A 19,633-nucleotide genomic window follows, 5' to 3' on the forward strand; every position below is an offset into this window, starting at 1 on the left:
ACATGAGGGCATGTACGGCAGTTTTGGAACTTGCTCACTTGTCCTTGTTGATGATTTAAGTGATGATGATTGTAGCAGATTCCTTTCTCAAATGTACAGAAACATGTCCAAACTCATAAGGCAGAAAGACAGATATCTAAACCGTACCACACACTTAACCGAGGAGTAAGAAGAAAGAAAAAACTAACAATGTTACCTTATTTGACATTCCTCGCTCTCCTTCTTACAGCTGTAGTGTAAGAAGAAGAGGTAAACTGTTTAACAGTATCTAGACACCCCTTGTGTCCAGCTACTTGAAGGTAGACTAATTGCTGACACAAGAGTTCAGCTCCACACATAGCATAGAAAAGCATTGTCAATAGAATTGAATGCTCTGGAGCAGCTCCACCTGATCCTAGGGTCATCAAGCTTAAAGCCAACGCCTCGTGCCAGCTAAAGGGGTATAACACCCCTCATCATTGGACTGTGGAGCAGTGGAACTTTGTTCTTTGGAGAGATGGGCTCCTTCCAATTCCTGCAATGAAAGGGGGGCAAGCCTCCAAATATCTTTGATTTTGAACTGAACAATTACAGCAATAGCACGTGTGCTACCCCAGGAGGAAGAAAGATGCTGGAGGCAGGAGGGACAGTTTCAGCAGCCATTTTACTTTATTTTACACACAACAAAACAAAAACAAAAACACAAGACAGGCCAATTTTCAGTGGCTTCAAGTTAGACGTTTCAGTCCTTTTCTCACGTGAGCTTTTCAGTTCATCGACCCTTTTCGCTGCTACTACTCTTCTGTCTTTCCATTCTTCCATCTCTGAGCCTCCCTGTCACTGCCTCTGCTCCATAGCTCAACCACTGGGTTCATACATCAGGTACAGTACAGTGGCCTTGCTCCGGAACAGGAGGTGGTGCTGAGGAGCAAGGGCTCAGGGTTCAGCGCCATCCTCCCACCATCACTCACTGTCTCTTGTGGTTGCCGTCCTTCTTCTGCCATCACTTGTGGCTATTGACCTCCTCTTGCCGTCACTGATGGCTGTTGTCCTCCTCCTGCCATCTCTTACAGTTGTTGTCCTCCTCCCACCGTCACTCCTGGCAGTCATCCTCCTCCTGCCATCTTTTGTGGCTGCTGTCCTCCTCCCACCTGCTCTTGCAACCATCGTTGTTATTTGTAGCCCTCATCCTCCTCCTTTCATCTCTCATGGCTTCTGTTGTCCTCCTGCCATTTCTCATGGCTTCTGTTGTCCTCCTGCCATTTCTCATGGCTGTTGCCCTTGTTCCACCATCTCGTCCTCATGTCGTCCTCCCTTTCCATCTCTTTTGACTGTTGTCCTTCTCCCACCATCACTTGTGGCTCTCGTCGTCCTCCCATCATGTCTCGTGACTGTTGTCCTTTTTCCACTGTCTCTCACAACTGTCGTCCTCTTGCTGCCAGTTCTTGCCACTGTCCACAGTCACTTTTGGCTTTTATCCTACTCCCACCGTCTCTCACAGCTGTCATCCTCCTCTTGCTGTCTCTTGTGGCTGTTGTCCTCCCGCCATCACTCCTGGCTCTCGTCGACACAGGCAGTTCAGGCACTGCCTCCCCGCCACCCCTGGCAGCTGTAATCAGTGCCAGGGTTTCTGACACCTGGCACACAAACCTTTATACATAGTGTGGTTTATTATGACTTGAAAGTTGAAAGTTATTGATGTGTTTCCTTGTGGACAGAACAAAAAATTCACATTTAGCTCAAGTTTTTGCAATTGTTTTTACATTGAAACAAACAGAACTGCAGACTTTAACCCGTAAATGTGAATGTAGTTCATTACATAAGTTACTAGGTAATTAATCATGTAACTGTGAAATCAGGGGATGTCCTTTAGGAATACTTTTAATACGTTATAACTAGGGCTGCCTGAGCTAATTAAAATGATTAATCATGATTAATCAGGTCTGTTGTATTTGCTGAAATGTGACCTGTGCAATTTGTTATAGTTATAGGAGTAGACAAATACGCTTAATTGGGGGGCAGTCATGGGCTGGAGGTTAGGGAACTGGCTCTGTGACCGGAAGGTTGCCGGTTCGATCCACAGTACCGATAGTCCATGACTAGGGTGTCCTTGAGCAAGACACCTAACCCCCAGTTGCTCCCCGGGCACCATGGATAGGACTGCCCACTGCTCCAGGCAAGTGTGCTCACTCCACCCTAGTGTGTGTATTCATTAGTGTGTATGTGGGTGTTTCACTACACGGATGGGTTAAATGCAGAGGCGGAATTTCCCCGTTTGTGGGATTAAAAAAAAAGTATCACTTAATTAATTTAATCAGAGATTAATTAGTATCTTCAGTAATTCAATAACATTTTCAATGTGTCAACTCACAAGAACTGAACATGAACATCAAGTAAATATAGGGTAAACATGACAACAAGATGAAGGCAGTTTCCACTTTGTATTGCTGTCCACTGAGAGCAGCAGAGGCTGCATGTTCCAATTTCTTCATGATTGCCGCCTCTCACTCTAATAGCTACATTACGTCTTGTTTTGAGGGGAGCAGTTTTCCACTTTGCTATCCACACTATTTTTCACATGACCACTCTATTTCAAAAATGTTTTTAACTTTTAAACTAAAGTTTCTTAACTATAAAAAAAGTTCCTGCTAGACAAAAGATGAACTCCACCCATTCACAGCAACATTATAAGGAGTAGTTTAGCCAGGAGTGCCTTTTGAATGTTGTACAGTGCAAGACATCCATTCAGAATAGACATCATTTGCATATATCAGTCTTAAAGGCTCACAATACACAACAGCCTGTTTAATTCTATAGGAGAAAGAGGTTGGAAATTGGTCATGTACAAATAAATTATGATTAATGTTAGTACAGCCAGCAGTGCGTAGTCGCTTCACAGCAAGAAGGGCCTGGTGACTGGTGGTCCTTTCTGTGGAGTTTGCATGTTCTCCCTCTTGTTTGCTCCCACAGTGCAAAGACATGTGGTCAGGCCAAGTGGACACGCTAAACAGCCCCTAGGGATGTGTGTATGAATGTTTATGTCTGTCTGTCTGACCTGGATGGACTGGCGACCTATACAGGGTGTTTCCTGCCATCCGCCCAATGACTGATGGGATAGGCTCCAGCACCCCCAGCAGCCCAGAAGGATAAATGGTTTAGAAAATATGTGTGTGTGTGTATTGTTGTTATGTGAACCAAAACATATGCATGCACATAGGTGGAAAAATGGAGGATTTGGTATGTATAAAGAAGCCAGTGTATATAATCTGTGTTTAATGTAATGAATTAAATTCAGTTCCAATTAATGAATCTTGAATCAAAATGATTCACTGTTGACCCAAAGATTCAGACCCCTGTTTCACCATATATTCATCATATATACACTATACAGCCAAAAGTATTCGGTTGTCTGCCTTCACTCACATATGAACTTGAGTGACATCCCCTTCTTAATCCATAGACTTTAATATGATGTTGGCCAACTCTTTGTGGCTATAACAGCTTAAAGTGTTCTGGGAAAGCTTTCCACAAGGTTTAGCAGTGTGTTTTGGGAATTTTTGACCATTCTTCTAGAAGCGCATTTGTGAGGTCAGACACTGATGCTGGACATGAAGGCCTGGCTCACAGTCTCCACTCTAATTCATCCCAAAGGTGTTCTGTCAGGTTGAGGTCAGGACTCTGTGCAGGCCAGTCAAGTTCTTCCATGCCAAACTCACTCATCCTTGTCTTTATGGACCTGCTTTGTGCACCTTTGCACAGTCATGTTAGAACAGGAAGGGGCCGTCCCCAAACTGTTCCCACAAAGTTGGAGAGCATGAAATTGTGTAAAATGTCTTTGTCTGTTGAAGCATTAACAGTTCCTTTCACTGGAACTAAGGGGCCAAGCCCAACTCCTGAAAAACAACCTCCACCAAACTTTACACTTGGGACAAGTACCGTTCTCCTGGCAACTGCCAAACCCAGAGTAGTCCATCAGATTGCCAGATGGAGAAGCATGACTGGTCACTCCAGTGGCGGCACTTTACTCCACTGCATCCAATGCTTTGCATTGCGCTTGGTGATGTAAGGCTTGGATGCAGCTGCTCGGCCATGGAAACCCATTCCATGGAGCTCTCTGCACTGTTCTTGAGCTGATCTGAAGGCCACATGAAGTTTGGAGGTCTGTAGTGATTGACTCTGCAAAAAGTTGGCGACCTCTGCGCACTATGCGTCTCAGCATCCGCTGACCCCACTCTGTCATTTTACGTGGCCGACTACTTCATGGGTGAGTTGCTGTCATTCCCAATCACTTCCACTTTGTTATAATACCACAGACAGTTGACTGTGGAATATCTAGCAACGAGGAAATTTCACAACTGAAATCGTTGCACGGGTGGCATCCGATCACGGTACCATGCTGGAATTCACTGAGCTCCTGAGAGAGATCCATTCTTTCACAAAGAATGTTTGTGGAAGCAGTCTGCAGGCCTAGGTGCTTGGTTTTATACACCTGTGGCCATGGAAGTGATTGGAACATTTGAATTCAATGATTTGGATGGGTAAGTGGGTACTTTCGCAAATATAGTGTACATGATGAAAAAAAAATAAAACTGGTGACCTCACTAGCACAAATCTTAATGCTTAATGTACACGGCCCTTTATTAAAAACTGAGGAAACTATTTCACGTTCGGTTTCACATTAAGTTTATTACCTCAGCACTACAATGTACTGAATGTAATATCAGTTATGCGTACCTGTGTGTGACGCGTGCATGTGTGTGTTTATATGTTCATGTGGAATCAAAGTGTTTGGTTTGTTGATTGCAAATTCCCGCCGCACTCTCTTGGGTCAAACTCTCCTTAATTAAAATCAATGATCTGCTCCAAAAAGGCTCGAACTCCACGTAGGCCAACGCAGAGGCAAAGGAACATCTCCAAAAAACATATTCATAAGTTATGGATTTTCTTCCATTTCTCTTCTCATTCCCACTCCCTATTTCTCTCCCTGCTCTCATCGGTGGAGATATCGATTTTGAGTGTGAGAGTAATAAAACTAATTTCTCAACTTCACAAAGCTTGGATAAGTGGTAGAGTACAGCGCATTCAGGAGCTTTTTGTGTGGCAAGAGATCAGAAGGGAGGGGTTAAAAAAATAAGATTCAGTGATTGCCTATGACTTACGAGCTCCTTCTCATCTCACCTCCAATTACAATTATTCAGACTCCAGTAGAGACAGTGCATTCTTCTCTTTCAACCTGTACATCAGCTACTACTATTGGAAGGAATGAGAGAATGAAACAGAGGGAGAGTGGAAATGTATCCATGCAAGTGTAGCACGATGTATGGACAGTTCAATGCTTTTTAAATACTACACTCTTAAAAATGATGGCTCTTCAAAAGCTCTTTAGTAAAGAAAATGTTTCTATAAAGAACCATGAACACACAGAGAAGCCTTTGCATGATTAAAGGGTTCTTTACATTGTTAAGTGGTTCTTCAGATTGATGGAAATGTGTTTTATATGGTTTTGTGTAGAGCCTTTTTGAAAAGGGTTCTACATAACACCAAAAAAGTGTTCTTCTTTTGTCACAATGTCAAGTCTGTAACGATCGAAGAATGCTATGCTTTTTGGTGCTATGTAGAACCCTTTTCAGAAAAGGTCTATATAGAACTATATAAAACATTTTCTTCAGAAATCAATCTGAAGAACACTTTAATGATGCAAAGAACCTTTGTAATCATGCAAAGGGTTCTTTGTGTGTTCATGGTTCTATGTCCATATTTTTTTTCAATTATGGACAACAATTTAAAACTTTAACATTTGACAATTCAGCTTATTTATTCATGCTGACTAACATCATGTTGGCATTTTATTCTCTGTACAAGTGGATCCACCTGCACATGCCATTTAGAACATGCAATTAGAATTTAAAACATTTATTTGAAGGTTTTTATTTACCAAAGTATGTGACCTTATGCTCCTATAAACCATCATCCATCCATCCATCCATCCATCCATTTTCTAAGCCGCTTCTCCATCAGGGTCGCGGGGGGGTGCTGGAGCCTATCCCAGCAGTCTTCGGGCAAAAGGCAGGATACACCCTGGACAGGTCGCCAGTCCATCGCAGGGCAGACAGACAGACACAGACAGTCACTCACACCTAGGGGCAATTTAGCATGTCCAATCAGCCTGACTGCATGTTTTTGGACTGTGGGAGGAAACCGGAGAACCCGGAGGAAACCCACGCAGACACGGGGAGAACATGCAAACTCCACACAGGCCATGAATGTTAGTTTCACTAATTTCCTTTATTTATATGATTATTTGAGTTTTATCTGTAATAAAGTGCTCCAGTTGGGCCATAGCAACAAATATCAAAGTGGGATTCCACCGATTTCTCCCTCTCCTGCATAATTAAATCATTAAGATGTAAAATCAAATAACTCTAACAAATCAAATAAGATTTACTTACTTGTCAATGTACAGAGTCAGAATTGTTCACAGTGGTGGTGATGGGAACCAGACGTCTGAAGAGTTTAATACCTTTTAAAGCTCCCTCTCTGAAAGTTATTACATGGTACGGTTACAAATACACATTATGTCTGATACATTGTTGAACAGCATTTCTGGGGAAAATTTTTTTGCCTAAAATATACCCTTTACTAGTCCATTTATTTATAAGACACTCTCCGGTCATTTGCCAGAATACATCACTTCATTGATGAATACAAATAACAGTAATTATCAGAATCGCTCTAGTAATTGGCTCAGCTGCCAGGTACCAAGAGTTTTTACTGAACTGGGAAAATCAGGTTTTAGTTACAGTGCACCAGCGAGCTGGAATTCACTACAGGAAACACTAAAACTCAGCTCACTGGTGTCACTCAGTCATTTTAAACGTTTAATATTGAACCACCTTCAGACAGCCTGTACCTGTTTTATTTAATCTTATTTATTCTTAACTTCTATTTCTTGTTTTAGTTCTTCTCTTAGTTCTTTATTACTTTTTAACTTATTTTAATTAGTTTTTATTATTATTATTATTATTATTATTATTATTATTATTATTATTATTATTATATTTTTATTTTATTAATCTATCTTCTTTTGATCTTAATCTCTTATCAATTAAATCTCAAGTTTTTTTTCACTGTTAGTTTTAAATTTTCTTTTAATTTAAAATGATTAAATATAGATATCATTTTCCTTGTCACGTCAATCCCTGTTTTTGTAAATGCTTGGCACCATTAAAAATGAGGGTTGCCCTCAATGTACTTCCGAGTCAAAATAAAGGTTGATTGATTGATTGATTGATTTATGGTAGAGATGTACATGATTTTTTCCGCATTCACTCCATTTTACCACCATCAACATTACATAGAAAAACTCAGAAGACATGCGTGGGTTCACTGGTGGTTTTGGAAAATAAATAAAATGGCTATATTTGTGTTGTAGACATCAGGACCCCTGGTTCCCATCATCACCACTGTTAAGAACCCTGAGTCAAGAAGTTTCTCCACTAGATATTTGCTTAAAAAGAAAAAGTCAGATGAATTTTATCCATTTTATTTTATAACTCTACAGACATAAGTTCTTAATTTCTCTGTAACGCTAATCCAGATGTAGTCCAGTTTCGACATTTTTGAAATGTTTATGCATTTCCTATTTGTAGTTCTTATAATTGCTCATTCATTTGTTTCAGTTAGATTTTTCATCAAAAGTTGTTGTTGTATGTACTTATTTTTGTGGGGGGAAAAAACTAACATTCATCTTTTTTCATTTCATGATAGAAATGATGGAAGTAATTTGATCATGCATCAATACAGAATGTAAATCAATATAAATATAATTAATAATGGAACATACTAGGTGGAAATGGAAGTAATAACTGTCAACTTCTAAATACTAGCAACCTGAATTCTGATTTTAGCGGCATTCAGTAAAAACTGTTTTCGGGCGATAACGAGTTTACTAATCATCTGCCTTTGTATCATTCAGTGATTGGTATTGATCATGTGGATACTACACTTAGTATCAGTATCGAAGTACAAAATCTGGTATTGTGATTACACTCTTCTTCACCGCAGCACTTCTTTAATCTCATTGCATGTATGTGTTTTCCTACATCGGTCCTCACATTGTCCCCACTTACCTCTGATTGCTCTGATCATTCTGAAGAGTGGCCATTCTGAAGAGTGGATAAGAGGGCCAGATTGAGGAGAGTTTATGTTCTGTTATGACTATTCCCTTCTTGCATTAGATCACTCTTTCTGCCGGGCTCAGTCACTCTCATTCACTTTCTCTACCACTCTTCTCTAGTATAGATCGCATTCAGAAGATATGTGGCTTTAGATATCACTGTTGTTAGAAATGCAAGCACCAAGTATCCAGATAACATAAACATAGGACTGCTGTCTTTAATTTTGATCAGAGTTTAAATGGCCAGGACCCACAGCAGGTCCAAACTATCATGCACTCCTATAGTATAAGCATAACACTGCCAGGTTGCTCTATATCCCATGTATTTACTGAATAATAAGCCTTAGGATTTAATAAGTTGGGGGTTTTAAGAGGTTAACTAAATATCTAATACAACTGGATTCATTTTACCTGGAGAGGTAAAGTGATTCCTGAAGAGATCCCTTACAGGGAGCAGTGTAGTTTATTTGCAGTACTAACACTACAGTTCACAATTTCAGTGCATTATTGACAATGATTTGGATGGGTGAGTGAGCACTTTTCAAAATATAGTGTATATTCAACTAATATTGATGTCAAGAATAATTTTTCCTCCTCCTAGAACCATGTGTCAAGTACAAGGCCCTCAGGCCATGTTAGGCCCATGGCACAATGCTATTCATCTCATAAAATTATTTTGATTTTCTATCAATACTAGCCCATTTTACTGTGAACTGCACTACAGTGCCCAGCATGTACTGCAACGTAACAATCCTAACCCCTCTTGATATTGATTTCAGCTTTAATTTTTATTGATTTAAAGCTATTTTTGAATTGTTCAAGTTCAATGCCTATTTTTTTAAATAACAGTACAGTAAAACTAAAATAAAAACACAGCTGGCCCACAGATTTGTTGAGGTTTTTCTAATGTGAGTCTTTTCGTTGTTTTCCCCTGGTCAAACGATGTTTATAGTTGGTTTTCTATGTGAAAATCATCCTTTACACATTTATACACGTTTTACTATGCAATTATTGTTTATTTGCTGAATTTAACATATAGAAAAATAAAAATAAATATCACAAAATGTGATCTATGCAAAAGTTATGGAACATTGTATGCTGTTTTTTAGGTATTATATTTTAAACTGCACAAGTAAATCAAAATTTTGCACTAAAATTTGCAGAACAAATACCACATTTAAGTATGTTCTCTGTAGTTCTCTGTGATTATTTATTTTCACTTAGAAAATCAACAACAATATAAACAACTACCAGGCATGTTAACCCTTCTGCATACAACTATATACCCTTGCTGTATGTGCGTAAGAGCAGATGGCAAAGACAAATTTCCACGATGATGGACACTAAAGTGAGTCTAATCTAATTTGTAATGAATAGAACATCATCATAAATGGAAATCTCTCTCTCTCTCTCTCTCTCTCTCTCTCTCTCCCTCTCTTTATCTCTCTCTCTCCCTCTCTCACAACTTTCTCTTTATCTCTCTCTCTCTCTCTCTCTCCCTCTCTCTCACTATCTCTCACTCTCTCTCTCTCTCTCTCCCTCTCTTTATCTCTCTCTCTCCCTCTCTCACAACTTTCTCTTTATCTCTCTCTCTCTCTCTCCCTCTCTCTCACTATCTCTCACTCTCTCTCCTTCTCCCACTCTTTCTCTCTTCCACTCTCTCTCACTCTTTCTTTATCTCTCTCTCCCTCCCTCTTTCTCTCCCTCTTCCTCTCTTCCTCTCTTTTTATCTCTCTCTCTCCCTCTCTCACAACTTTCTTTTTATCTCTCTCTCTCTCTCTCCCTCTCTCACTATCTCTCACTCTCTCTCCTTCTCCCACTCTTTCTCTCTTCCACTCTCTCTCACTCTTTCTTTATCTCTCTCTCCCTCCCTCTTTCTCTCCCTCTTCCTCTCTTCCTCTCTTTTTATCTCTCTCTCTCCCTCTCTCTCTCTCTCTTTCTCTCTCTCTCTCTCTCTGTAGGGTACTGAGCTGAATGATGATCGTACTCCCTCTGCTGCCTCCGTCCTCACCACCTTCACCATCCTCCTCATCGATAAGAATGATAATGCTCCCAAGTTTAACAGCTCAGAGTACCGTGTGCGCATCACTGAACTGGCCCAGGTGGGCTTTGCCCTGCCCCTGTCCATACAGGTGGAGGACAAAGACGAGGTGAGACACACACACACACACACACACACACAAGTGGGGATCATCTGTTTTGTACAGCTGCTCTGCTTGGAGTCACTGTGCTCATCAAAGCCTTCTTATATACTGAGATACACAACTTCACAGTGTTTGGTATCATCTTTCCAAAGGTTATACAACCTCAATTCCAATGAAGTTGGGACATTTTGTAAAACATAAATAAAAACAGAATACGATGATTTGCAAATCCTTTTCAACCTTTATTCAATTGAATAAACTACAAAGACAAGATATTTAATGTTCAAATGGATAAACTTTATTGTTTTTTGCAAATATTCACTCATTTTGAATTTGATTCCTCCAACACGTTCCGAAGAAGTTGGGACAGGTGCATGTTTACCACTGTGTTACATCACTTTTCCTTTTAACAACACTCAATAAGAGTTTGGCAACTGAGGACACAAATTGTTGAAGTTTTGTAGGTGGAATTCTTTCCCATTCTTGCTTGATGTACAACTTCAGTTACTCAACAGTCCGACGTCTCCGTTGTCGTTTCGTAATGCACCACACATTTTCAATGGGAGACAGGTCTGGACTGCAGGCAGGCCAGTCTAGTACCCTCACTCTTTTACTACGAAGTCACGCTGTTGTAACACGTGCAGAATGTGGCTTGGCATTGCCTTGATGAAATAAGCAGGACGTCCCTGAAAAAGACGTTGCTTGGATGGCAGCATATGTTGCTCCAAAACCTGTATGTACCTTTCAGCATTAATGGTGCCTTCACAGATGTGCCATGGGCACTAACACACCCCCACACCATCTGAGATGCTGGCTTTTGAAGTTTGAGCTGATAACAATCCGGACAATCCTTTTCCTCTTTGGCCCAGAGGACACGACGTCCATGATTTCCAAAAACAGTTTGAAATGTGGACTCGTCAGACCACAGGATACTTTTCCACTTTGCATCAGTCCATCTCAGATGAGCTCAGGCCCAGAGAAGCCGGCGGTGTTTCTGGGTGTTGATATATGGCTTTCGCTTTGCATGGCAGAGTTTTAACTTGCACTTGTAGATGGAGCGACGAACTGTGTTCACTGACAGTGGTTTTCTGAAGTGTTCCTGAGCCCATGTGGGAACATCCGTTACAGAATGATGTGGGTTTTTAATGCAGTGCCACCAGAGGGATGGAAGGTCACAGGCATTCAATGTTGGTTTTCTGCCTTGCCGCTTACTTGCAGAGATTTCTCCAGATTCTCTGAATCTTTTGATGATATTATGGACTGTAGATGATGAAATCCCTAAATTCCTTGTAATTGCACATTGAGAAATGTTGTTCTTAAACTGTTGGAATATTTGCTTACGCACAACGTTGTTTTTACACAACGTCCCAACTTCATTGGAATTGGGGTTGTAACTATCATATATATATATATATATATATATATATATATATATGAAAACAGTTTATGTCAGGTAAGTACATATTTACATGAAGTTATTATTCCTAGAATGCTTTAATCATTAAATAACACATCCAAAAATATGTTAATTTGTCTAGTTTATCATGTAAAGAATGTACATTATACAAGATATTAATGCAAAGATTACTATTTAAACATGTACCATGTTTTATTATACAGTAATTACATATACAGAACAAAAGCTTGGTAAATAACTGTATTAATCTGGTTATAGTCTTTTTTTTTCAGGTAACCTACACTGTAAAAAATGAGAGGTCAGCTCGAGCATGATTTCTTGAGTTGAGTCAACTTAAGAACACCAGAGTTCACACAACTCAAACATTTTAGTTGAGTCAAAAATTCTCCAAGCTACTGTTTCTTGATCTGCATCTTGGTTAGATAAACTAAACTGAATGTGTATTTTTTACTCAGTTTCCCCACTAGCTGGCGCTCCTTCTATCACACAGTCCCATCTGGCATATTCTCCTCTTTAGTTTCTGGATAATGGACAGCTGTCATATTGCTGGGATTCAAACTCACAACTTCCTGATGTTGGGATGAATAATTACACAGCTGCTCCACATGAGATGATGCCACACTTCAAAGTCAAAACAACAAATATTTTCTCCAGTGTATTAAACATTTGTAGACACAAAATCTGAGTTGTTTCATGTGTTCCTGAGTTGTTCAGTGGACCCAACAGGAGGTTGTGAGTTTGAGCCCCAGCGATGCCATAGCCATCCATGAGTGTGTACTCAATGTCTTGCAGGATGGTGTGATGCAGAGAGTCTTGGCTGGTGAGGACATTGAATATAAAAAACGAGTTCATTTTATTTACATAACTGAGATGCAGAACTAAAAACATTAAGAGAACTTTTGACTCAACTAAGAAATATGAGTTGTGTGTCCTCAAGTTGAGTCAACTCAAGAAAAGCCATGCAATCAGTTACTATATCTTTTTGAGTTGAGCTGACCTGTCGTTTTAACAGTGTACCTTGAGATTAGATCTCCTCTTTTGGAATATGATGAATTCTGTTTGTTAATTTTATTATAACTTTTTTTTTCTAAATGTTGTACAGCTTAAATATCTTTAGCTGATAATTTTGGAACCTTTACAGTGCCTAGTGCCCTACTAATAAGTTAAAAGCTGTGAAGTTCTACAGGACTAATGTATTATAGTAATGTTATATGTTTATCTGCAACAGAATTGTTTTAATGTTATTGACAACATTAATTTTCTAATTTTCTTATTTCAAAAATTTTATTGTATAACATACAACATTGTATTATGTCTGCAGTAAACTAAATAATTCATAATTAAAATCATTAATATGATCATTTTAAATGGTAGTGTATGCAGTTGACCTGTCTAAACCCAATCTAGCATTTGTTTCCCAAACAAAGCCTTTAATCCCTCACGTCTGTCAGTAATTAGATGTGTCCATCCTCGTGTTACACGCTGGCAGTGACAGTGGCGCAGTGACTCACGTTATCTCAGCATGTTCGCTTTGAGGAAAAACTCACCCGCTTTCCATGAAGATATGCTGCTGACTGTTAACAAGCTATTGATCAAGCACGAGGCACCTTTCCAATTACCGAGCTTTCTCTTGCATAGCACCCGTTACACAAGAAAGAGCGCCAGCACTGTGATTTTTTTTTTTTAAGAGTTTATTCAAGAGTGTCAAGTAAACTCATGCAAAATTGCACATATGGGAATGTGCACTGGGAATCAGCCTTAAAAATAAAGGTGCTTGAATTCTTTAAAAGAACCACTTTTCAAGACCTTCAAGAACCTTTTAGTGGATGGTTCTTTAAGGACTTACTTTTGTGTATGAGATGTAAGAGTGTCCATTTTTTCTTGTATTTTTTCTTTCCCCTTGATGTCCTTTTAGAATATTTTTGTGGTTTTATGTACAACAAAAAATGGTCCTAAATCTTTGAATAATAACTATTTTCCAACCTCTTTTTATCCTGTAAAATTAAACAAGATGTTTTTGTTACTGTGTTTAAAACTGATTTAAGACAAATGAGCTCTGTTCCTATTGGCTACCCTGTATAGTTTTTTCTTTCAAAAAGTACTGAGAGCTGACACAGCATGTAGAACAAAGGACAGAGCTGGACTGTTGTAGTCAGAATAAGTGGCATATGTAAATGATTTGTTTCACATGGCATCAAAGTAATGGTTGCTTTTTTAGCTTAGTTTCCATATATGGACTGTATGGACTGGGTACTGAAAGAAACGTGCTGGAACATTAATATTTACTTCAAACGTAGTTTTATCATAGTTTTATATAAACATAGACTTCTAAAAGTGATGCCCGCAGCACTTTCCAAAAAAGGTTGACGGGGCAATTTAAGACTAGAGACATTGTGATATGTTCAAAAAACATCTTAAATAGGGGATGCAATCAAGCTTGGAATCAAGCCTAGTCCTTATAAGCAAGGATGAGTCAAGACTCGCCATTTTTCCAAAAAAACGTGTCATCAAACATGTCGCTTCTTCTCTTCTTCTCTTTTTCGTGAGGGCCTTGCTGTCCCTTTGCTGCTGTGACACTGAGAATTTCTCCGCTGTGGAACTAATAAAGGATTTTCTTATCTTATCGTATCTTATCTAAGAATCCAACCATTTAGAAACAGTGTTCATCAGTGAGCGCTTGCAAGAAATGTAGACATTTGACCTCCATTTGACCCCTCACACAACGCTGCATTAAAATAAGTAAATAATGTAAAATGTAAAATGACGTAGCCGTCCATACTGATATTATGTAAAACATGTAGACTTTCTAAAGGTTGATTTAAACATTTATTAACAATGAATGTTATGTAGTCAACCTTCAAGTACAGTGTTAAGGCATTTTTGTCGGCATCAAATTTGGTATAAATATATAGTTGGCACAAAAAAAAAAGTAAGAGATCCTGTGATTTGCTGATGTTTGATGTGCTTCATTTGCTGATCCAACACTAAAAGGGTGTAAACTTGTGCATAGTTGTGACCGTGAGTTCTTGTGCGTGTGTGGTGGTGTCGCTCTTGCCTGGTGTAGCTGCAGCTGTGGAGCAGCGATGTTCCCTGAGCACTGTTCAACAGCAGCCTCTTTAGTCCTACATCATGTGTCTGTCACTTCCCATTAGTCATATCTAGCCACCCAGTACTGACACACACACTCATGTACACACACTCTCACACATTCCCGGTGTGCTTTTTTTTTTTTGCGCTCTCACTCCAGCAGAGCAGGACTCGCAGCACGTTCGACTCTACTACGATTTAATTTGCTTTGGAGGAGATGGGACAGAGCGTCAAATTATAGCTAACGAGCAGAATCAATCAGCGAGGGCGGAGATAAGCCCAGAGCTAGTCAACTCTGATTGATTCTTGCTTCGCCCAGCCAGGATGGAACCTGACAGATAAATGCAGAGAGTGAGAGAGGCACAGAGAGAGAGAGAGAGAGAGAGAGAGAGAGAGAGAGAGAGAGAGAGAGAGAGAGAGAGAGAGAGAGAGAAGGCAGGAAGGTAAGCTGTACACTACAAAATGTAGAACGAAATAGGAGACGAAGAGCAAGAAATGAGGTGTAAGGTTTTAGCTTTAGAAGTGTGAAAAATGTTATAACTCAATAATAATTATTTCTCACTCGTATCTCACTAAAGAAAGCAAAGGTGATTCTAAAGTTTGTCAATACCACTCTTGTTTTTGCCAGTATAATATGAGATATTTTACTGTACTATGAATTCGATGCAGATATTGTTGTGCGTAGTCCTGTTTTGACGATAAAAACATTTTTAACATTTAGAGGTCAAAAACTTTACACTTTTTCTTAAATGTAATTTATCACATAACATATATCAGTGTGTTTTTTTTTAATTACATTTAAATAGATAGCTAAAGGTTAAGAGATAGAATTTAAGTGCAGAGAGAGGGACCACGGTCAGGATGAATGGAGGACTGAAACAGCAGCTGTGATGGAGAGACGGAAAAGTAAGATTTCTTAAGACATATCTTAGTCAGCATTAGAGCTATTTCAGTGTTATTTAGTCAGAATTATGCAGAAGTGTAAATGTGTTCAGTCTTTGACTTTGCACTGAGCTTTAGGGGACATGTTTGGTCAGTGGGCTGTGGGCAGTGGGGGAGCTTCCATTAGGCCAGAGATTTGAGGTTTGTAGGATTCATTCGGTGGTGTACATTCATTTTGAGTTCAAGATTAACTGGGAGTGCTTTTGCCTTTATTTTGTGGTTCTAACATCAACTAGTCTCTCAGTTTCCAGGCACCTTAGTTCAGGGTAAATTTTAACTGGCTGCTGGGAATTTGAACTTTAGAACCGAATAGTATGGAATGTGACCAGGCAAGGTGGAATTCTGCTTTGGAATTGAACAGGCTGAAACCTCAAACTTTGGAACTGAGCGAAGTGGAGTCTGAATGTGTGATGGGAAATTCTATCTCTGGAATCGAAAAGGCTGGAATTTGAGTGGATGATGATAAATGTTTACTGTGGAATTGAATTAAGTGGAATCTGAGTGAGTGATGGAAAATTTTAACTTTGGAAGTGATTCAAGTGGAGTTTGAATTAATTAAAAAATGGAAATAAAAAAAAAATCATATTATTATATGTTGCTTGGCAACTTAGGACAGTAGGTGGGTCCTTTTAAGTGAATATTTATCCTAAACCAGGCTTCCCAGGGTTTTTTTTTTTTTTTAGATTTTTTTTTAATAGAATGCCTTGAATTCAAGGGTAGGTAGTAACATACACTTCAGTCCAAAAGTTTGGGAACAACACTCACTTGGTAAAAATTGAATAAGTGCTTATGTTAACAAATGCTAAGATGAGTTTGACTAAACAGTCATTTAGATAATGTCTCTGTCCTTAACGTGTAATCCAGGTAACACTAAGAAAATATCAAACAAAATCAGTAAATTCACTGCAACACTTTGGTCACTGTGGGTTTAAGGGCGCAATGTGTCGTGTGGATTGCCATAGTGTGATAGAGCCATATGCCTTATCTAGATGGTGTATTTGGGGGCTGTATTAAGAAGAGATAGAGAAAAAGAGAGGCATAGAAAGATAAGGGCGGGGGGAGGTCACTCTCTCTGCCTCCTCTTTGCCCTCCTCACAGCTCACAGAGCAGTGCATTTCTACTGGGATTAACGTTGATTTACTTTAGAGAGCCAGGTCTCTGCAAGAAAGCACCACCCATACACACATACACACATCCTCACACTTAAACACACTTCGTCTCCATCAGCGTGTCCAGATGTCTTTTGTCGCTGGAACGTTTGCAACAACAAGCTTTCACACCTTATATGCCATTTTTTTTTTCTTTTCTTGAATGTGTGAAGATGCTCACACACACACACGCGCACACACCAAACTTTCCCTGCACGACTTGTCTGCAAACTTTGTGCGCTTTGACGGCTGGGTGACAGGCTGGTTTTATCCTTCCTCTGAAGGCAGAGGCAAATGGACGGGCAATTACGCCTTATGGCCAGTGTGTACTGACATCCCTGCATATTGGATGGCTCTTTAAATAGCCTCCCATCAGCCACAATGGCTCTCTAAGAGCTCCAAACAAAAAAAAGAAAAAGGAAAAAAAAAAAAACAAGGGGTTATTTTAACCGCCAGCGTTATGCGGTCATCGATCCAGAGCCGAGAGAGAGGATCTCCATCACTTGTTTGTTTTAGCGGGCCGCCGTGAGCTGTTGTGATTATAGACGCTTTTTATGGACGTTTTGTGTCCACATTGTCCAAAACGTCGCATGGTTCCGATACGCCTCTCGTCTCGTTGCTCGCCTCAGTACAGTTTCTTGGTTCCTAGGAAGGTCTCCCTTGTTAGGCGAGTTTCAAAGTAGCAGTCGGGCAGTGAGTTCCCCTGAAAAAAGTGACAGCGCTGGACAGGTGTCCCACGTTCTCCGACGTCCTGCAGTCAGCTACTTCACGTTTAAGCTTATGTGTATCCGCATAGCTGTCTGCCACTTACAAAGTGTCAATTAGACTGGAAAAGCAGGCTGTGGAGATTTTCGCTAGTTAGTGCCCATGTCTTTCGCCCAGGGGCTGGAAGTTAGATGCGCTAAGGAACCAGGAGGATATTTACAGTCCAGAAAAAATTATATTTTAACTAACAGCTGGATGAGTAATGCTTAAAAATCAGATCGTTTATATTTTGAAGTTTGATTGGTTGAGCCATGTGGGAAATGTCCATACATGACTGCACACATCAGTTGAAATTATGTATTAATGCTCCAAATTCAAACGTCTGGAATCACTTATTAATAATTGCTGTTCTTTTGTTCAGCAATAACCTGTAGAGCGTAGATTGGAGTACTGTGAAATAGACTAAGGAGACATTTTATTGTACCTGCATTCTTTTTTTCTGTCTCTAGAGTTGATCAGGACAAAAATAAGGGAATTAAGCCCTATAATGTACAAAAAAGTGCCATATTCAAAGTCTCAGGAAGTAAAATATTAAAACTGTTTGTATGGTGCCAGCCCTGCGATGGCCTGGCGACCTGTCCAGGGTGTATCCTTCCTACCTCCCTGTGGCAGCTGGGATAGGCACCAGCACCCCACCACCATAACCCACAATGATAAGCGGTTTAGATGATGTGTGTGTGTTTGGTGCTAAACTTGAATGCTACATTTAACATCCAGCAAAGCTTGAATAAAAATAAAAGACACAAATGGGATAAAACATGGCTTAAAATCACTAATCAGACCTATATGATAACTATGTAGGTGTGGCTAATGAGCAGCTTGATTGACAGCCCTGTCCAACACTCCTAGCCTGCTCCGCCCCTCATCCAGAACTAAAACCATTTTTTATGTGATGGTAGCTGGACGAAAAAAACTCATGGATGAATGGACATGCAGACAAATAGATAAATGAACCGATTGCCAGCTGAAGCAGGGAGTGAAGCAAAGGACGAATACATGCAGATGGATGGATGGACGGACAAAGCAACATGTGAATGAAGCAGACAAACCAAAACTATCCATGTATAGATAAACAAACAGGTGACAGGCAGAAAGACGCAGATGGTCTAGCGTGCTAGTTTTTGGTTAGTGTGTTAGCTTTAGTTTGTTTCTCTGACTCTGAAACCGCTCTGTGTGGGCGGGGCATCAGTCTTCTGATTGGTCAGGGGAGTTTTACCCAAGATTAGGACAGCCTAGTTTACATTGAGAGGAGAGAAATATGGTGAAATAGTTTGGTCATCTATTGGTCATTTGACCATTATACAAAGGCTTTACTTAGTTAATGTTTTCTGTTTGCCTGCAAGAACAAGATCAACCTAATTATATTCCCTGCTTCTTTAAGTTTGTTCACTGTAGAGGAAGAGGAGTAAATTATTTTCACTTTGAAAATTAACAAAACATCATTTGACCAGGGAGGTTCATATGTAATGTGCCAGAAGGATTCAGATGCTTGCGGTTAAAAGGAGAAAAAGAGGCTTTAGTGTTAGAATGGCAATCCAGGTTCATGGTCAGTAAACAGGCGTAGGTCAAATCCAAAAAAGACATCCAACACAAAAAGGCAGTAAGTCCAAAAAGGGTCAGTCAAAAAACAGGCAAAATATGGTCATAAACAGGAAGGATAATATGCATAGAAGACCACTGAGTAGATCAAGAAAGATACAATGCCTCACAACTAGTCTGTGCTAAAGCCTGGGCTTATATACCAAACTACATAGGTCATATGACAACAAGACAGGTGTACAGAGTTAGTATTCTGGTGACTGAGCACTGACTGGAGCATGGGGGAAGGTTAGAAGTCATGTGAGTCATGTGATCTCCCATGTGATTCTGGGAGATGGAGTCCAAGTGTCTCTCAGAACTGGTAGGATGTGTGACAGCATACATATATATATATATATATATATATATATATATATATATATATATATATATATAT

The 19,633-nt window shown here is 39.7% G+C and overlaps 1 protein-coding gene across 1 annotated transcript in view; it reads left to right on the forward strand.

Moving 5' to 3' along the window:
* The window catches only part of cdh23 (cadherin-related 23), a 435,604-nt gene that overhangs the window by 231,758 nt on the left and 184,213 nt on the right, over positions 1–19,633 (forward strand). Inside the window, exon 11 of the mRNA XM_037538890.1 lies at positions 10,117–10,305. Within this exon, the coding sequence (XP_037394787.1) occupies positions 10,117–10,305 (189 nt within the window). The remainder of the gene's footprint in view (positions 1–10,116; positions 10,306–19,633) is intronic.

This window comes from Pygocentrus nattereri, chromosome 5 (genome assembly GCF_015220715.1).
Source record: "Pygocentrus nattereri isolate fPygNat1 chromosome 5, fPygNat1.pri, whole genome shotgun sequence".
NCBI lineage: Eukaryota > Metazoa > Chordata > Actinopteri > Characiformes > Serrasalmidae > Pygocentrus > Pygocentrus nattereri.